The sequence below is a fragment of the Arachis duranensis genome, chromosome 9 (genome assembly GCF_000817695.3).
Source record: "Arachis duranensis cultivar V14167 chromosome 9, aradu.V14167.gnm2.J7QH, whole genome shotgun sequence".
NCBI classification, from domain to species: domain Eukaryota; kingdom Viridiplantae; phylum Streptophyta; class Magnoliopsida; order Fabales; family Fabaceae; genus Arachis; species Arachis duranensis.
Genome location: NC_029780.3, coordinates 24492114 through 24512966, shown reverse-complemented (window position 1 = coordinate 24512966; position 20853 = coordinate 24492114). Strand labels below are relative to the sequence as shown.

At 32.0% G+C, this 20853-nt stretch overlaps 1 protein-coding gene across 3 annotated transcripts; it reads left to right on the top strand.

The window, feature by feature from the left end:
- Window positions 1-10984: 10984 nt before the first annotated feature.
- LOC107465194 (uncharacterized) lies at window positions 10985-15142 on the top strand. 3 transcript variants are annotated; one of them, XM_052253862.1, is made up of 9 exons: window positions 10985-11257; window positions 12306-12833; window positions 13013-13078; window positions 13179-13345; window positions 13461-13617; window positions 13703-13784; window positions 13891-14249; window positions 14373-14477; window positions 14678-15142. In XM_052253862.1, the coding sequence occupies exons 1-9, from the start codon at window positions 11186-11188 to the stop codon at window positions 15014-15016; spliced, it is 1875 nt and encodes a 624-aa protein (XP_052109822.1). In that variant the 5' UTR covers window positions 10985-11185; the 3' UTR covers window positions 15017-15142. The 3 variants fall into 3 exon arrangements, with proteins under 3 accessions (XP_052109822.1, XP_015939675.1, XP_015939674.1); XM_016084189.3 differs by having other exon boundaries at window positions 10985-11332; window positions 13464-13617; XM_016084188.3 differs by having other exon boundaries at window positions 10985-11332.
- The last annotated feature ends 5711 nt before the right edge of the window (window positions 15143-20853 follow it).

Sequence of the window (20853 nt, the reverse complement as noted above, 5' to 3'; positions counted from 1 at the left end):
CTTCTCCTTATTCTCACAATCCTTCTCTAACCAGCTTGTTCCTGTCTCTATTTGCTTTCACACTAAATTTCAAATCTGCCCCAAGTAGAGAGAACCTTACATCGATTAAATTAAAACACCGACACACCCCATAATCATCAAATCACTCTTTCACATAAAAATCGATACTTTAAGTAAATATCCATACTCAATCATTAAAATCTAGAAAAAGACAACTCGTAAAACTATATCACAAACCAAATTCAAGTATTTAAACAGATAAAAATACTCAATTAAAAGGAGGTGACAGTGGGTTGGTGCAGCGAAGGAGGAGGAGGAGGAGGTGGCAGTGGGTTGGTGCAGCGAGAACAGAGAATAGTAGTGAATATTGGTGATGTTGGTGGCCGCAATGATATTGAGGAGAAGGAGAGAGGAGAGTTGGCCTGGTGGTGTTTTGGTTCGTAAAGAGGAGGAGAGGAGAAAAGAGAAAAAGAAGAGGGGACAATTTGTCCGATTAAATTGTTGACTTAATGGTCATCCATTAGCTATAGACGGAGACATTAATAGAAGAGGTAGAAGATCTCATGGAGTTAATTGTTAGAAGTCACGATGGGATTATGCTTTCGTTAAGGGGTAGAAAGAAATTTGGTGAAATTGTTAGGGGTCGGGGTGAGATTTCGTTCTTATTCTTACCTACTTATTACCTCTCTAGGTAACCAAATGTCTTGCTATATATGTACACGACGTGTAAGGAATTAAGGATTGAATATGGGATTAGAGTAGCAACACAACCCATCCACTTTATTCTTTTTTATTTTTTTTTGGACAAATTATACTCTAACACAAACACACACACAACCTCCCCCCTCCCCCCTCTTTTTATGGATTCTATGTCTATTTGTTACTTTCACCTAAGATTTGAACGCAAAAAATATTAGAGAATTATCAAAATTTATTGTGTTTGGTCATTAATTAGTTATTATTAAATTAAAAATATTAGGTTGATGGTTAAAAATAATGACAAAAATAATAGATTCTAATGACTTTCTAGTATTTTTTTAACGCAATGCACTTTTTAAGCAAGGCATACATATCTGATATTCCATCCCTATTTGATTGGGACAAATAATTATTCGACTCTGCGTGAAGTGAATTTTTATTGGAGTGAATTGGGTTGAGTTTGAGATATTTTTACTTGTCCTAGTACAAATAATTTATATATATTAGAGATTATATAACTTATTTTTTAATTTAATTTACATATGAATGATGTTTAAATTTTGCTATCCATAGAACAAGTATTATATAGAATAAAATAGGATAAAAATGGAGTCAGAATAATGTAAAAATCTATCTCTATGCGAAACATGATTTTGATATAATATCTTTAAGTATGATAAAAACAAATAAGATAATTTTATCATCAAAATTTAGTGATTTTATGTATAGTAGATATTTTTATGTTTTTATAAATGATAAAAAATATTTTTAAAAAATGAAAAACTATAGAAATCAAAATTTGGTTTTTTGCATGTATGTTTTGAATATTTATTCAAATATTTTTTTAAAATTTCAAATCAAATATACAAATAAGTTGCTAAATATTAAAATCATTTGTCTCATATAATAACAACAACTGCAATAACAACAACAAAGTCTTGTCCTATTAGTAGGGTCGCTACATGGATCAAACAATGTTATTGAACTCTATCATGTATCATGTCTATAGAGAAATCATTATAGATCTCATTTGACCACCTCATAAATGGTCTTCTTAGATCTTCCTCTCCCTTTCATTCCTTGTCCATCTTTTATCTTCCATTTCATTCACCCTCTTGACTGGGTATTCTGTCGGTCTTTTTCTCACATGTCCAAACCACTTGAGATGCGATTCTACCATCTTTTCCACAATAGGTGCTACTCCAACTCTCTCTCTCTTATATATTCGTTCCTTATTCTATCCAATCGTGTATGACCACTCATCCATCTCAACATCTTTATCTCTACTACACTTAACTTATGTTCGTACTCCCCTTTGGTCACCAAACACTCTGTATGTTAAAGCATAACCGGTCTAATATCAGTGCGATAGAATTTACTTTAAAGTTTCAAAAAAATTTTTTTGTCACATATAAAACTAAATGCACTCCACCATTTTGACCAACCTACTTGGATCCTATGATTTATATTCTGTTCAATCTCTCCATTATCCTGCATTATATCTGAGATTATATAACTTATTTTTCAATTTAATTTATATTTGAATGATGTTCAAATTTTACTATCAATAGAACAAGTATTATATAGGATAAAATAGATAATGTAAAAACTTATCTCTATGCGAAGCATAATTTTGATATATTTTCTTTAAGTATGATAAAAAAATAAGATAATTTTATCATCAAAATTTAATGATTTTATGTATAGTAGATATTTTAATTTTTTTTTATAAATGATAAAAAATATTTTAAAAAATGAAAAATAATAGAGATCAAAATTTGGTTTTTTGCATGTATGTTTTAAATATTTATTCAAATATTTTTTTAAAATTTCAGATCAAATATACAAATAAATTGCTAAATACTAAAATCATTTGTCTCATACAACAAAGTCTTGTCCCATTAGATGGGGTCGGTCGACTACATGGATCAAACGATGTCGTTGAGCTCTATCATGTATCATTTCTACAGAGAAATTATTTACATATAGATCTCATTTGACCACCTCATGGATGGTCTTCCTAGGTCTTCCTCTGCCTTTCACTCCTTGTCCATCTTCCATCTCATCTACCCTCCTGACTGGGTGCTCTGTCGGTCTTTTTCTCATATGTCCAAACCACTTGAAATGCGATTCTACCATCTTTTTTACAATAGGTGCTACTCCAACTCTCTCTCTTATATCTTCATTCCTTATTCTATCCAATCTCGTATGACCACTCATCTATCTCAACATCTTCATCTCTGCCACACTTAACTTATGTTCGTACTCTCCTTTGGCCGTCCAACACTCTGTACCTTAAAGCATAGCCGATCTAATAGCAGTGCGATAGAATTTACTTTTAAGTTTTAAAGCCACTTTTTTTGTCACATATAAAACCAAATGCACTCCACCATTTTGACCAACCTACTTGGATCTTATGATTTACATGCATCCTATTCAATCTCTCCATTATTCTGTATGATGTACCCAAGATACTTAAAACTTTTAATTTTTTGTAGGATATTTTCTCCAATCTTTACCTTTGTATTAGGGTTTTTTCTTCGATAGCCGAACTTACATTCCATATATTCTCTCTTACTACGGCTTATACACAGACCATACACTTCTAGAGCTTCTTAGTATAAATCCAACTTCTTATTTAGGTCTCCTCTTGACTCTCCTATAAGAACGATATCATCGACAAAAAATATGCACCATGGCACAGGCTCTTGGATATGCTCTGTGAGTACTTCCAAGACTAACGTGATAAGGTATGGACTTAAGGAGGATCCCTGTTGTAATCCTATACCAATAGAAAATTCCTCTATCACACCATCTTGAGTCTTCATCCTAGTTGTAACTCCATCATACATGTCTTTAATTGCACGAATATATGTGATCCTTACTCTCTTGTTTTCCAAAACCTTCCATAAGACCTCCCTTGGCACCTTATCGTATGTTTTTTCCAAATTAATAAACACCATATGTAGATTCTTTTTATGACTACGATATCTCTCCATCATCCTTCTTAATAAGTATGTAACTTTAGTAGTGGATTTTCCTGGCATAAAACCAAATTGGTTCTCTGTTACTTGTGTCTTTTGTCTCAACTTCCATTCTATCACCTTTTTTCATAACTTCATGGTATGGCTCATGAGTTTGATCATTCTATAGTTTTCGCAACTCTGTATATACCCATTATTCTTGTAGATAGGTATCAAGATGCTCTTTGTCCACTTATCTGTCATCTTCTTTGACCTTAAAATTTCATTAAAAAAGCTTAGTTAACCAACTAATGCCTTTCTCTCCAAGACCCTTCCAAACTTCAATCGGAATATTATCGGGTCCTACTGCCTTGTCATTTTTCATCTACTTTAGATCCTCTGTTACCCCGAAGTCTCGAATCCTTTGATAATAGTCAAAATTTTGATCTTCTTCTCTCACGCATAATTGACCAAAACTCGAAAGAGTCTTCTGTCCTTTATTAAATAACTCGTAGAAGTAGCTACTCTTCTACCTTTTATTAATCTTCTCATCTTGAGCCAAAATCTCTCTATCTTTATCTTTATGCACTTAACCTGATCTAAATTTCTCTTTCTTCTTTGACGACGCTTTGTGATTCTATATATACCTTTTTCTCCTTCCTTCGTGCCTAAAGACTGGTAGAGACCTCATATGCCATTATTCTTGCTTCACTTACAGCCACTTTTGTCTCTTTCTTAGTCGCTTTATATTTTTTTCCCAATTATCTGCATTGCGAAACAAAGACCACTCTTTAAAGCACTCCGTTTTTGTCTTTATCTTTTCTTGTACATTCGCATTCCACCACCAAGACTCCTTGTCCCTTAGTCCTATCCCTCTAGATTCACCGAAACTTTCTTTTGTTGTTCTTCTAATAACTTCTACCATCTCCCTCCACACCTCCTTTGCACTTCCATCCCCTTCCCACTTTACCTCTTCTCCTACCCTTATGAAGTTTCTTTGTTCTTCACCTTTTATCCGCCACAACTTCGTCCTTGGATTCTTCATATAATGTCTTTTTTCTCAATTTTTATTCAACGCGAAAATTCATGACGAGTATCCTATGTTGTTTTGTTAAACTCTCTCTCGAAATAATTTTATAATTAATACAAAATTTTTGATCGACTCTCCTCAATAAGAAAAAGTCAATTTAAGAGCTTGTCATAACACTTTTATAGGTTATAAGGTGTTCATATCTCTTTTTAAAGCATGTATTTGCGATGAGAAGGTCAAAAGTTGAGGACAAGTCCAAAATAATTTTATCCTCGATATTGACCTCCTCGAAATCATGACCTCCGTAAATATTTCCAAACCCAGTCACTTCTCTTCCAACATGGCCATTTAAATCTCCTCCTAAGAAAATATTTTCTCCCGAAGATATGTCTTGGACCAAACTCTCTAGATCTTCCCAAAACCTTATATTGTATTGCTCGTCCGAACCCACTTGTGGTGCATAGGCGTTGATCATATGAAAAGTACCTCTTTCCACCACAAGTTTGATAGAGATGGTCCGATCACCCACCCTCTTGACATCTACTACGTCCTTCTTTCACTGTTTGTCCACAATAATACCTATCTCATTCCTATTCTTCGCCTTTCCTGTATACTAAAATCTGAACCCAATGGTATCCAACTTCTTAGCCTTCGCACCGACCCATTTTGTTTCTTGTAGATACATGATGTTAATCTTTCTCCTTGTTGTGGTATCCACCACCTCCATGAATTTTCCTATTAGAGTACCTATATTTTATGTCTCAAATCTCAATCTTCTGTCGCTCCGACCTTTACCTTTACCTTTTTATTTGTGAACTAGTTTATTTACCCTTACTCATTCACGAGAACACGGGAATCCTTACTCATTTAACATTATATCCGAACACCAATGCAGCGACTCTTACTCATTTGACACTGTACGCGAGACATACAGTGCATTGTTTCCGAACAACGACCTAGTTTTAGCGCATGCAATAATGTCTTTGATCCATGTCAAAAAAATTCGACTAAATTTTTATGTTGGCTATCAAAGATCTAACATAACCCTCCTCCTTTATCCAAGTTTAGGATCAGCTATGTATTGCAGGTGTTGTATAAGCAGATTTAATCATTTGTCTCATACACATATATACATATTATTTGTTTATTTTATCACATTTTAAAATAGTTAAAACATTTTTATTGTTAATAAATTTAAATAATACTTTTATTAATAACTTAGTAATTCAAATATACTTTTTGGTGATTTTTTTTTAATGTTGAATCGGGTAGTTTACTCAAATAATTTTTCCTGTTTTAATCTAAACATTTGTTTGAGTTTCATTAAGTTATTAAAAATAATTTTTTTCAATAAAAATATTTTTTCCTTCTTTTAGTGTCTTCAATAAATTTTTAATAGTAAACTAAAAATATTAGAAAAACAAAATAAAGAATTATTATTATACTCAAATTTAATTAATAAATAAAAATATTTTTATATAAAATATTTAAACATCAAATTATATTTATTTTCTTAAAATCATTAAAAAAAATACTTTAAAAAAACTAGTTAAAAGAATATATTTTTTTATATAGCTACCCAAACAAATCCTAATTATTTGCTCAAGTTACTATGACACATTGACATTGACTGGTGTGGTGTGTGAGAGTGAGAGTGTGAGCTCAAGAAAAATAGAAAAGGCAGGACATTGTAGTATAGGCTTTGAAAATTCTAAGGTTTATGACTTAAGTTTTGTTATCTATCTGCTGCTACCGCCATCTATTATTCACTGACAATACCCCCGTGTTCGTCGCATGACTCGCATCTCCTCTGTTCTACCTTTTATTTTATTTTATTTTATTTTATTAAAAAAATATTAATGATTATCAAAATTTATTATTTTTAATTATTAATTTAATTTTTTTAATTTATTATTTAATATTTTTTTATTTTATTTCCTTTCACTCTCTCCTATCTGCTACTTGTCCTATCCCTACTTCCTAGTTGATACTATATTACTAGTAAATTAAATAATCTATATTAAGATATTTCGCGTTCAAATTTTAAGAATAATGATAAAATTTGTTTCAAATAATGTATATGAATGCTTTTAAAGAAATATGATTTAGTAAGAAGTATGCGTGAAAATAAAATATAATGGAAAACTAATATTTGTTGTATATTATGAATTAAATGTTTTCTAATTTTCTAAGAATTTTTAGTGTTTTATACTTTTATTAACTATTATTGGTGATATAATACAAATAAAATGGTGTGATCTCTTATTTGAGATGTTTTAGATATAGATAATTTGATTAGTCTATCAAAATCAGCTCAACCCAATTTAATTAATTTTGAATTTATTGAATAATCAAATATAATCGGATATGACTTAGTTAAATCTTACTTTAATTGATTTGGATATCAATTTTATGATTGTAAAATTCAAACCAACTCAATTATATATTCGATTAGTTTTATATTATATTTTAAAAGATAAAATATATATACAAACTTTTTAACGTGTTTAAACTTAATAACTTATGTACTTACCACTTACCAGTTTATTTTATGATATTCAAAGACTTAATAACTTATGTTTTGTGGTTTATTTTGTAATTTTTTTTGGTTAAATTTTAAAGATATAAAGTTTGCCAAATTATAAATATTAGATAATATTTACTTAATTATAAATTTAATGATGTATTGTAGTTTTTTTTTACAATTACATATTTGCATAATTTTCCCCCATTTTTTCTTTTTTTTTGCAATTTTTTTTAAATTTAATTTTTAATAGAGTACTTAATTATCCGAATCGGTTTATCACGGATTTAATTGGTTTGAATTGAATCGAATTCATTTATAAAAAAAATCTCATCCAATTTAACTCAACCCAAATTAATTAAATTTCATAAGTTCGATTTTTTTTTTCTTTTTCTGAACCCTAACTCCCTACTCCTAACATGAGCTATTTCTATTACTCATGTTGAAAATTAAGATTAATATAAAAGAATGTGCTAGAGTGCATGGTAAGATTATTTAATATAAAAAATATATATCTCCTGAGAAAGTAATAAATCTAGTGTTGGTTTAATTTATTTGAACTACTAGCTGAAGAGTTACTTTTTTAAGAAAATAAAGAAATCTGCTGTAATAAAACACTTGACCTTTTTGAGGTAAACAAGAGCATCCCATTTCCCAAAACTAAAAAGAATTTCCACAAAACAAAGCTTAACACACTTCCCCAAAGAACCTTGAAAATAGACATTTCTAGATCTACATCCCACCTTGAGACTTGGGTGAACCAGCACAGAGAAAATCACAAATAAAAAATCCATCAATCCCTAATCATATTACTATTTACAAGTAATTAAAATAGTGTTTAAAGAAGTAATAAAAGAAAAAGTTTTATTATTAGCCTAACTATTCAAACATTTAACATAAAAACATACCTGGACTTAATATAAAATAGCAAAAAATTATTCTAAAAATATTGGTTAAAAAATAAAAGAAAATAAATATAATTTAAATTTTTAATGTTTCAATACATAAAAAAATTAAAATTAGATTTAATTTATATCTTCTATTAAAATTATTTATATATGATATTCTTAATTAATGTTTTAATTTTAAGATATTTATTAGTAAGATGCTGTAAAATATAAGGGTGTGTCAATGAATCATTACATCAAAAACTTAAAATTAGATTTAATACCCTCATTTTAAACAAATTTAGGGGTGGCAATATGTACTCTATCTGCGGGTATCCAATCCGATCCCATCCAGTCGGGTAGGATTGCCAATTCGATCCGTAGCAGGTAGGGTAGAATACGGGTAGGGTTTTCGTGCGGGTAGGGTAGGATGTGGGTTGAGCTTCAACCCTACCCGATCAATCCACACTTTATATATGTATATGCTATATACTTATATAAAAATATGTTTTAAGTAGATGTTAAACTAAAGACCTTTCATTAAATACAAAAAATTTTTTGCCACTAAAAAAAATCATTAATTGATAATTTAATATTTTTTTAACATAAAAGTCAGTTCTATTTTGAATTATCATCAAATTATATAATAATAATGTATCTTTTCTATAATCCGCGGATAGGATCGGATACCCACAAATTAAGAGCGGGTAGGGTTAAGATCGAGATATTCTCAACTCGCGGATATGATAAGGTTGAGTTTATATAAAAATCTCAATCCGCGGATAGGATTAGGTTTGGATCCAAACCCAACCCTACCCTACTCATTGCCACCCCTAAACAAACTCAAATGCTCCCACACTAAAATAAAAAACAACAAACCTAAACATAGTATATTTAATACAAAAGTTTAGTTAAAATCAAATTAATATTTTCATAATACATCTATTAAAAATTAAATTTTCGTTATAAATAATTTCATTTAATAATCTGATACAAATTTTTTAAAAAAAAAATTAGCTACCACAAATTAAAATATCGGTCTATCCTTCTCTGTTGACACTCCCCCTTCAATAGTCACATTCCATGATTTTACATCACTAGTTAATGTTCGTGAAGCTTATCCATCCAGTACATACAAATATGTTTTTAGTAGTGTGGTAATATCATTTGTGCCTTTAAATTTGTTTCTGTTTCTACTTTTTAAAATTTTATAGAATTGAATAGTGCGTCTCGTGTTAGATAATAATTTCTCGAAACGGATACGGATATTTATCTTTTTTATCAGATATAAATCTTATACTATTTATAATTTATAAATATCATTCGGATTTTTTATGAATGAAAATTTTACTTCTTAAAAAAGAAAAAAAAAATTCACTTGGGCCTAACCATGTTTATCTAATGCTAGTTCTTCAATTTTGTAATATATATATATACTGTTCATATAGTTTATTTATACATTATTACATGGGGTATTGTTAATGACACTCATTAAAAATGTTATAAATAGAGATATTATACTACGATTAAAGTTGAACACAAACTATTGTAAATCATATTATTATTATTAGAATAAGCAATTTTTTTTTGAAAAATTCTTACTACTATAGTATAAATCAATTTTTTCTTCACTATAAAAATTTATTACTCCATATAAAATATGAAAAAATAATTAATTAAGGTACTCTCCAACTAAAAAAATCCTTATCCATATTATATGTTGCTATAACCATAATAATAGATATCATTAGTGGATGAGCTTATAGTGATTATCTTATACATATTTTATTTGACTTTAAAATTTTATAATTAGTTTCTAGCTTATTTCATTCTTTAATTATTATAATGTAAATTATATATCACTTCAACACACAGAAGAAATTGCAGCGGTTTTTGGGATTTGTGGCAGTTTTAAACCGCTTTATGTATTCTAGCAGTTTCATAAATTGGTATGGATTATTGTGCAGAAATTAGTGTTTACGGCAATTTTTAGCAACCACTAGTATAATTATCGTAAAATAGGATTAAATTATTTTGCGACAGTTTAAAATCACTGCAATACAATTAATAGATTTTTTTAAAAAATACAGTGGTATGTAAACCATCGTAATTCTAAATACAGCTAAAAAAAAAGTGTATTGCAGAAATTTATAACTTTCATAAATTTTACAATTATATTTAAAAAAAATTAATTTCATAAAATTATTCAATTATAGTGCTTCTACATCTAACCAACAAAATTTTTCTGCTACAATTTTCAATAACCGCAAATATTAGACAGGAATAGTAATATATATTTTCATTTGGTTAGTACATAAATACATTTAATTGTACTTAGATTAAAAAAATAAGAAAAACATATGCAATGCAATATTTTAATACACTTCTGAAAATAAATATTTTAATTTTAAAAATATATTTTAAATATTTTTAACATTATATAACCACTATAATTTTTGGAGATACATTTATATCATATCATATCATATCATATCTTAATATCCCGTTTCATCATGATGTCATATATAAAAAGACAATAATACTCCAATTTACAAGAAATTAATTTAATAAAGTGACTATTTTTAGGAAGATATTTTTATATAAAAATTATATTATAAATTATTAAATAATTTGATATATTCTATTAAACATATTTAATTGAATTATCTAATAGTTTATAATATAAATTTTATATAAAAATATCGTTATTAAAATAACCACAATTGCATGAATTACAAAAAAATAAAATAAAAAATAAAGTAATGTCTTAAGTGGTTTTTTTCAGAATGACAAGAATCATGTAAGTATGTGTGTACTTATATGTATGTATAGATATATGTATATGTATGTGTGTTAGTTGGGAGTGATTTGGAATTGAAAGAGGCCATCTTTTCATGTCTTGGCTTACTGACATTGATATTGATAGTTGATACATCATTTGGGTCCATCTACTTCTTCATCTTTTTCTTTCTCTCCATTTCTTATTCATCCTTGTCAACTCAATAAATAACACTAACTACTACTACTACCACTTACTACTTATTATTAAAGAAAGAGAAAGAAAGAGAGGGAGAATAACATAATGGGGTCTTTGGCAATGGTAGCTGAAAGTGAAGCAAAGAAGAAGAAAGGAGCAATGTGGTTGTATCCAAAGGTTTTGGGTTTCAATCCTTCTCAAAGATGGGGTCACTCTGCTTGCTTCTCCAATTCCCTTATGTATATCTTTGGGGTATTTTTTTGTTCTTATTTTATTACTAATTACTACTGAGAATGTGCTTTTGTGTCATTTAATGATGTCTGAAAAGTTTTCATAATCATAAGTAGTATTACTTAGTTAAACTTGTCTCAAGTTCTGCTTTCCAATCTTTGTTTATTTTTTTTTTTTATTCTCTATCTTTGGCTAATAACCAAACACACTTTCTTCTCTGAATTTTAGTTTTTTCCCTCATTCATCTCATCACCTATGTTTTATTTATTTCTTTCTGTAATTAGTGGGGACAATGCTTGTTTTTTTGACAATCATCTTTCTGCTTTCTTAATATAGAAAAAATCACATTTTTTTGTTGTTGTTCTTGCTCTTCTTCTCTCCTTGTGTTATGCTTCAAAACTTCCAGAACATGCACTTCAATAGAAACATTCTTCCATTCCTTTGAAATCTGAGAACTTCATTTTCTTATTTCTTTTTTTTTTCTTTTTTGGGTGAAAAAAAGTTCTGAGGAATATCTATCTTAATTAATTACTTTGATGTCTCTTCACTCTTGTTTCATGTTGGTTAGTTTTAATTATTGCAAAACTCTCATTTTATCATTTTAAGCAAGATTAACCTTCTTAAGGTCATTTTTAGCTTAGTTTTTAATTATTGGAAAACTCTTATTTTATCAGTTTAATGTTAGTAATTAAAGTTATTTTATCTTAGGTAATTACTTTCTTAATTAGGCGTCTCTTGATGGTTAATTAGTTTTAAGTATAGATTGCAGAATCTCTAATTTTATCATGTTAAGAATTACTTGATTAACTGAAAGAAATAACTTTTATTAAGAAAATGCATGAATATTCTAAATTTCTAATTTCCATTCTGTTTATTTGATCAATACTTGACATGATACAAGTCTTGTACTTTGGTTACACTGCCTTGAAGGCCGTTGTTGAAAAGTTTATGTTTGAAATGATTATAATTATGGTATGTTTTAACACATTTTCAGGGCTGTTGTGGGGGGCTGCATTTCAGCGATGTTGTGTGTTTAGACCTCGAGAAAATGGCCTGGAGCAAGCTCGCCACCACGGGCGAAAAGCCGGGACCTAGAGATAGCCACAGTGCTGTTCTTGTTGGGAACAAGATGATTGTGTTTGGTGGCACAGATGGCTTCAAGAAGGTAAATGACACTCACATCCTCGACCTTGTCACGAAAGAGTGGATTCGGCCAATGTGTCATGGGACTCCTCCTTCGCCGAGGGAGAGTCACACTGCCACTCTTGTTGGTGACAAGAAGATAGTTATCTTTGGTGGTAGCGGTGAAGGCGAGGCAAACTACTTGAATGATTTGCACATTCTAGACCTTAGAACAATGAAATGGAGTTCGCCTTTGTTGAAAGGCGAATTCCCTGTCCCCAGGGACAGTCACACAACTCTTGCAATAGGCAACAAGCTTGTTGTGTATGGCGGAGATTGTGGCGATCACTATCATGGGGATCTTAGTATGCTTGATATGGAAACAATGACTTGGTCAAAGGTATCCTCCTAACTACTAAATGAATTCCAACACAAGTGTAAATATCAAATTTGTGTGTCATTTAGTATTTAGCAATATTTTTAGGATGCAATATCTTTATATTATACAAAATTGCAATTCATGTTTTTCAACTTCATGGGTCTTAATGGTTTTTCCTTAAATTTGCAATTCAATTCTAGTTGAAAATTCAAGGTTCTTCACCAGGAGTAAGGGCTGGTCATGCCGCCGTGAATATTGGTACCAAGGTAAGTTCTTCTGCATCCTTTTTTCTTTCTTTCTTTAAAAGATTTAGTAATAAATGTATGATACTCTTAACTAAGCAAATGAACACTACATACTTTATAGGTGTACATCATTGGAGGAGTAGGAGATAACCGTTATTATAACGACATTTGGGTCTTTGATATCTGCACTTGTTTGTGGACTCAACTCGATGCTGGTGGTCAACAGCCGCAAGGGCGGTTTTCTCATACGGCCATTGTCATGGACATGGACATTGCCATGTTTGGGGGGTAGTTTCCTTGTGAACTAATTAACTAACCCTATCCTACTTTATAAACATGACAAATTTTATACTTCACTTTCTATATCCTTTGGTTAATATGATAATTTGATGTTATCTTATAGCAGGTGTGGAGAAGACGAACGTCCTCTAAATGAATTGTTAGTATTGCAGCTTGGAGGGGAGCATCCGATCGGAGGCCATAACATTTCGATGTGCAAAGTTTTTGGAACTTATTGGAATCAAGAAAAGAGGACTATTCCAGAAGCAGATAACAACTTGGTACAGAATCTCATTATGTACTTGTTCATGTAATAGTTTTATTTCTCTTACAAAATTTTGTACTAACCAATGTTTTTCGAAGCAGAATATGCCACCAACAGAAGGACTAGGAAAATGGGGTTGCGAACTAGTTTCGGAGAAAGCGCAGCCTTATCAGTTTGATTCAGGTGGGGTTAAGTTAAGACTTGTTTTTTTTAAGATCACATTTTGTGAGAAAAAGGACATTTCATCATTCAAGGACTAATTATTGGCCGAAGATGCGATTCGATGCAGGTATTTTGCAACAGAAGAGAAGAAGAATTGCGGCTGCGAAGGTGTGGGATGTTGATTCAGAGCAAGAAGAGCATTCTCTTTCGCATTCGCAGCATTCTTCGCCATCTCAGTCCGATCAAGAACAGACCCCAGGTCAAAAGGTGAATGCATCCGCCATGGATTCGCAACGGTATCATTTGTTCAAACATATCAATAGAATTCCAAGCAATGAAAATGGCTTGAGTAATAAGAAATCTTTGAGTTTAAACAATGTCACACAAAGAAGTCCACAACCACCAGATCTTCATCTCCTAGATCATCAACAGAAACAAGAAGCCGCAGATCAGAAGCCGGTAGCGCGAGGACACGTTCAGCATCTGGTAGATCATTTTGCTTTCAAAATTTCAGAATTCAACTATGCTAACAAAATTTCCTTATCCTGTTTTACAATTTTTCCTGTTTCATGTTACTTAAGAGTTTTAGTCCTTTCTTTTCAATCCTAGATTGGTGCTGAAGTTCGAGGGAAGGTCGACGGAGCCTTCGATTCGGGGTTGCTCATGACTGCAACCGTGAATGGAAGAATTTTCAGAGGAGTGTTGTTTGCACCTGTTAGCTTCTCAACTCTGCTTACATTCTCACATTTTAATGCTTTAAATATCGAGTCTCTTATTACTTTTAGTGCACTAGTTTTTTATCCTCATCATTATAAATGTTTTAAAAAATATTTATTTATTTCATAAAAATATCAAACTTTAAACCTATTTTTTGTTGTGGTTCCCTAACAAATGTATTTGAAAATTGTTATCAGGGAGCAGGAACAAGCAGTGCTGAGCCAAATTGTTCTTTACCATGTTCATTTTCTTCACCTCATCATCAAACATTGATGAACACAAACCAAGTAGAGATTTTGAGGCATTATTCCAAGCAGGTAGCTAACAATAATAATAATAATAATAGTTCACATGTGGAGAGTTATAATGGTAGGCAAGATCTAATAGCTACTAGACCATTTCCAATAATGAGAGGCACTAATAATGGATCATTATCCAGAGACCATAATAATAATAATAGTAATAAAATGAGGAGTGATCTTCAAGGATTGGCTTTGACACTTGGAGGGCCTGGTAGTAGTGGCAACAATGCTTGAAAATTAGTGATTAGTGATGAGGAGGGTAACTAATAAGGTTCATGTGATGTAAATTTTAGAAATAATTATTATTCCTTTGTACTTCTATGGTTTATTGAGTTTATGTGATCAACCATTATTTGTGTAGATGTTTGTTCACATTTTTTTTAGTAATGAGCAAGTCTTTTAATTTCTTGCCACCATATATTAGATATAAAAGTATTCATGTATTACTACTTAATTGCCTAAGTTTTTAGGAAAGATAATTTATGACATGATAACTAGTATATCTGTTTTTAATTTCTATAACTAAAAAATTTAGAGTAATTCATAACACATACAAGATACAAGTATACTATACACTTTTGGAAGATTAAATTTCATTCGTATATTACGAGAGTTTTTTGTTGTAGAATGGGTATTGACAAGATAGATACCTAATAATGGTCTAAAGTTTGGATAATTGAAATTGTTATTGTTATTAAACTATCCTTGACTGGATTGGAATCCAATTTGAAGGATCGACAAAAGGAGACCAAAGTAATTAATTTCTTATCCATATAATTCTTTTGAATTATTGGCGGGTGACAGATGTTTACTTTAGATTTATAGCAAATTAATTCTTAATCGGTTAGAATAGAAGATAACGTGAAATATATATATAAAAAAAAACTTATTTTTTGGCATATATTTTTGTACACTTTTAATTAAAAATATTTTCAAATATTAAAAATTTTTTATTTTAATTTAGCAACATACAGTTTTAAGTATTGTTAAAATTATAAAATTATTGTAATCATTATAATAATAGCCCTCATGCACTTATATACAAATGATCTAATAATATATATATTTTTTTAAGTACAAATAGAAAAGTGGAATTCTATTGGATGAAGAAGAATAATATACAAGGATTAGAGAAAAACAAAAATAAATCATAAGGATTATTCTCTGCATACAAGTAATTCACCCTTACAAGTTTTACAAATCCTTTATTCTTAAACGCGCCTCTTGTAGCATCTGTGTTTCACGCGCCTCTTTAACAGACTTTTAAATCAATTCAAATCAATTAACGCGCAAATATATAACTTCCATTTTTCAAAAGATTTCGTTTCCTTTTTCGAATTTCTTGCCAAATTTCTTCGATCTCCTTCGTGCGTTTCTCTTTGCCTTTTCATTCGTTGTTTTACGTTCGTTTATCACTAGTTTCTTCTTCGTCATTTACGTGCGTTTTTCTCTCTGTATTCTTGCTTCGTTTTTTTCGATTTTCATGGTTTCTGAAATCAAGTTTTGAATTCGTTTTGAAGATAACAGATGATTCAACTTCAGATTGTTAGCTGAACCAGGGCGAAGTGGATTTTGAATTTGAATCAAACGAAGTTCCTGAGATGTGATTTAGTTTCAGTTAATTATTGAATCTGAATTTGATACAGTTAGTCGTTTATGATTGTCTAGCTGAATAATGCATGAACATTGACTGTGAAATTAATGCGTGAACGACTGTAAATTGAATCTAATGTACTAGTTTTGATTAATTTTGTGTATTTTATACCAGACATTCGGGTGTAGATCAGACCTGTTTGGGTGTATTTTAGGGAAGTTTGGGTGTATTTACAGTTTATGACTTTTCTTGTTATTTTAGTTGAGTTGTTGTCGTTCGGGTGTAGATCAGGAATACTTGGGTGTATTTTAGTTGAATTGTTAATTTTTTTATGACGTGCAGAAACTCTATAGTATATCCTTATTTTTAACATGGTGTATTTTGTAACCCCTCTATGTTGTTGATGACCAGTTTGTTTCCAAGGTTGGAAGGACTTTTAACACCCTTGAAGATGATGCAAAATTTTACAAGGACTATGCGAAGGCTGTAGGTTTTTCTACAAGAGTTCGGAGCACAAATAAGAAGGGAAACGGAATTAAGAATCAACTTATTACATGTAGTAGAGAGGAAAAATGGAAATCTAAAATATCTCCGACCGAGAAAATAAATCCCACAGCTGGTTTAAATTGTCCTGCAAGAATTTATATACACACATTGAAGGATATTGGTGCTTGGATCATTTCGAAGGTCGTGTTGCATCATTCACATCCTTGCTGTCCAACTCAAGCAGAGATGTTCAAATAGTACAGGGAACTAAGCATGTCCGTTCGTCATACAATAGAGAATAACGAGGAAGCTGGTATTAGACCAAGCAAAACTTATCAATCATTCGTTGCGGCAGCACGGGGTCACCACGAGTTAAATTTTATCAAAAAAGACGTGAGGAATTACATAACAAGAGAAGTGCGGAATATTTCGGAACAAGAAGATGCAAAGGAATTCGGAAAATATTTATTAAGAATGAAAGAGAAGAATCGGAATTTCTTTTTCGAGCTTGAACTCGAGGATGATCAGTCAATTAAGCTGGCTTTTTGGGTCGATGCAAGGAGTAGAGATGCCTTTGAGTATTTCGGAGATGTTATTTCATTTGACACCACCTACAATACAAACATGTAATATGATGTTCTTGTTTATGATGCTAAATTAATGTTCTTTTTAACTCTGAGCATTTATGCTGCAGAGGTGTATATTGGATGTTTTTGGGTGTATAAAATCATTATTTGGGTGTACGTACTGATTTTCATTCTGCAATCTCGTAATTTGTTTCAGGTATAATTTGGTTTGTGGTTCTTTTGTTGGGGTGAATCACCACGGTCAGTCAACACTTGTTGGATGCGCTTTGATGAAAAACAAAGAAATTGAATCATTCAAATGGTTATTTCAATGTTGGCTTCGTTGCATGAGAGAAAATGCTCCGAAAGGGATTCTCACCTATCAATGCGCGTCAATGAAAAGGACTATCGAGGCTTGTATGCCAACAATAATTCACCGTTGGTGTATTTGGCACATCACGAAGAAGATTCCAAGCAAATTAAACGGGTACAAGGGACATGCAGAAATCGAACAAGAAATGAGCCAAGTTGTTTGGAACTCTCACAGCAAAGATTCATTTGATAGGAATTGGAATGATTTTCTGCTGAAGTATGGTCTTGTGGACAACAAGTGGCTTTCAGGTAATGTTTTTTAAAATCTATAGCAGAGCTATAAATTGCATATTTTTGGGTGTAATATAGCCTTATTTGGGTGTCTTTTGCAGATCTGTATGAAGACCGTCATATATGGGTTTCAATTTATCTAGATCACCACTTCTGGGCAGGTATGAGAAGCACACAAAGGAGCGAGAGCATGCATTCATTTTTTTAACAATTTTATTACATGGAACAGCTCGCTTATTCAATTTGTCAAACAATACGATAATTGGCTCGGAAGCAGGGAGCAAGCAAAAAGAGAATCAGATGCTGCAGATTTTCATACGGTCATACCGTGTGCAACAAAATCCTCCATTGAAGCTCAGTTTCAACATGTGTACACTCACCAAAAGTTTAGGAAAGTCCAAGTACAATTCAGAGGGAAGGCAAATTGCATCACAAGATTAACGAACTCTGCTCTAGGCTATTCAGTATACGAAGTTGGAGAACAAGTTTCCAGCTCAATATTCAACAAGATTGTGGTTACTTACGACTTAGTAGCAACCCAAGTGAAATGCCAATGCTTATTATTCGAGTCAAGAGGGATATTGTGCCGTCATGCACTAAGCGTGTTAAGCTTTGAACGAGTAACCCAAGTGTCACTGATGAGCAGATAATTTATACGCTTTTTGGCATTATTTTTAGGTAGTTTTTAGTAGGATCTAGCTACTTTTAGGGATGTTTTCATTAGTTTTTATGCAAAATTCATATTTCTGGACTTTACTATGAGTTTGTGTGTTTTTCTGTGATTTCAGGTATTTTCTGGATGAAATTGAGGGACCTGAGCAAAAATCTGATTCAGGCTGAAAAAGGACTGCTGATGCTGTTGGATTCTGACCTCTCTGCACTCAAATTAGATTTTCTGGAGCTACAAAACTCTAAAGGGTGCGCTCTCAACGGCGTTGGAAAGTAGACATCCATAACTTTTCAGCAATATATAATAGTCCATACCTTGTTCGAGTTTAGATGACGAAAACTGGTGTTCAACGCCAGTTCCATGCTGCATTCTGGAGTAGAATGCCAGAAACACGTCACAAACCAGAGTTAAACACCAAAAACATGTTACAACTTGGCATTTAACTCCAAGAGAAGCCTCTGCACGTGTAAAGCTCAAGCTCAGCCCAAGCACACACCAAAGTGGGCCCTAGAAGTGAATTTCTACACTTAGAATGATTTCTGTAAACCCTAGTAGCTAGTCTAGTATAAGTAGGACTTTTTACTATTGTATTTTAATATGGGATTTTACATCTTTGATCACATTTGGGGGCTGGCCATTCGGCCATGCCTGGATCATCACTTATGTATTTTCAACGGTGGAGTTTCTACACACCATAGATTAAGGGTGTGGAGCTCTGCTGTACCTCGAGTTTTAATGCAATTACTACTATTTTCTATTCAATTCAGCTTATTCTTGTTCTAAGATATTCGTTGCACTTCAACCTGATGGATGTGATGATCCGTGACACTCATCATCATCCATCCTTATGAACGTGTGACTGACAACCATTTCCGTTCTACCTTAGACCGAGCGCATATCTCTTGGGTTCCTTAACCAGAATCTTCGTGGTATAAGCTAGAACCCTTTGGCGGCCATTCTTGAGAATTCGGAAAGTCTAAACCTTGTCTGTGGTATTCCGAGTAGGATTCAGGGATTGAATGACTGTGACGAGCTTCAAACTCGCGATTGTTGGGCATAGTGACAGACGCAAAAGAATCAATGGATTCTATTCTGACATGATGTAACACCCTACCATACAGAGTCTTATGCTTAAGTCATAATTCAGAGGTGGCAAGGTATTACGACCTCTAAAATAAAAATTTAGTACGTATAGTAGTATGAATGATTGATTATAACTAGGAGCCTTTGTAGAAAAAGGGGTAAACAAAAACCGCAACTCAAAAGCGCAACACTCCGATCGATAACGTAACGAACAAGGATAACCAACGCGTGATTATATATATACAAAGGAGTGTCAAAAACAGGAATATCAAGACTCAAAATCCGGCTGCGAAGATAACCGGTCCGAGCATAACAATATATACATATGATAAAAATAAGAAAAACCCCAAAGGAAACCCAAAGGGACACAAATACATGAAACCTATTCTCCAAAATCTCCCATAAGAGGAGTCATCACAGTTTGTATTATTTAATGGAGATAAAAGTATCTAAGCAAAACATATAAACCAAAACATAGCCCCGAGAACAAAGGATCTTCGCAAATATAGAAGTCTCCAGCATGCCTCAGCGGGAAACCTCACGTCCTGCATCTGAAAATCACAAAATCCGCATGGGTGAGAACCAGAGGTCCCCAGCATGGTAACAGCTCCACATATATAATACATAATAATAGAGGAAAGCCGAAGGCAATCCTAGAACTTCCTCCAGATAATATCAAAGCTTATAAACAAGCTAAACCATAAGGGGCATCTGACTAAAGATACTTCAGTCTAACTAATACTTCCCTTTCCAATTCCTTCAGACCTCCCACCCACCAGCAGGAGTATAATGTAGCAAACACAGTTATATCAATCAAGGAATATACAAATAGGAACAATTAAGGCATTTAGACAATTAGCAAGTAATACGCAGTCAAATAGGCAATCTCAAACAATTCACATAATATGCATATGATGAATGCCTGTCCCTAGTGGCTGATGATATCATCTTGTCGGTTATAGAGCCAACCCGACAAGTCCTGGTCGCTAACCATTGGACTGTCCCTCTGTCACGCATCCCCAACTCGAGTTATACTCGTTATAAACTTGATCATAATCATGATCTATAT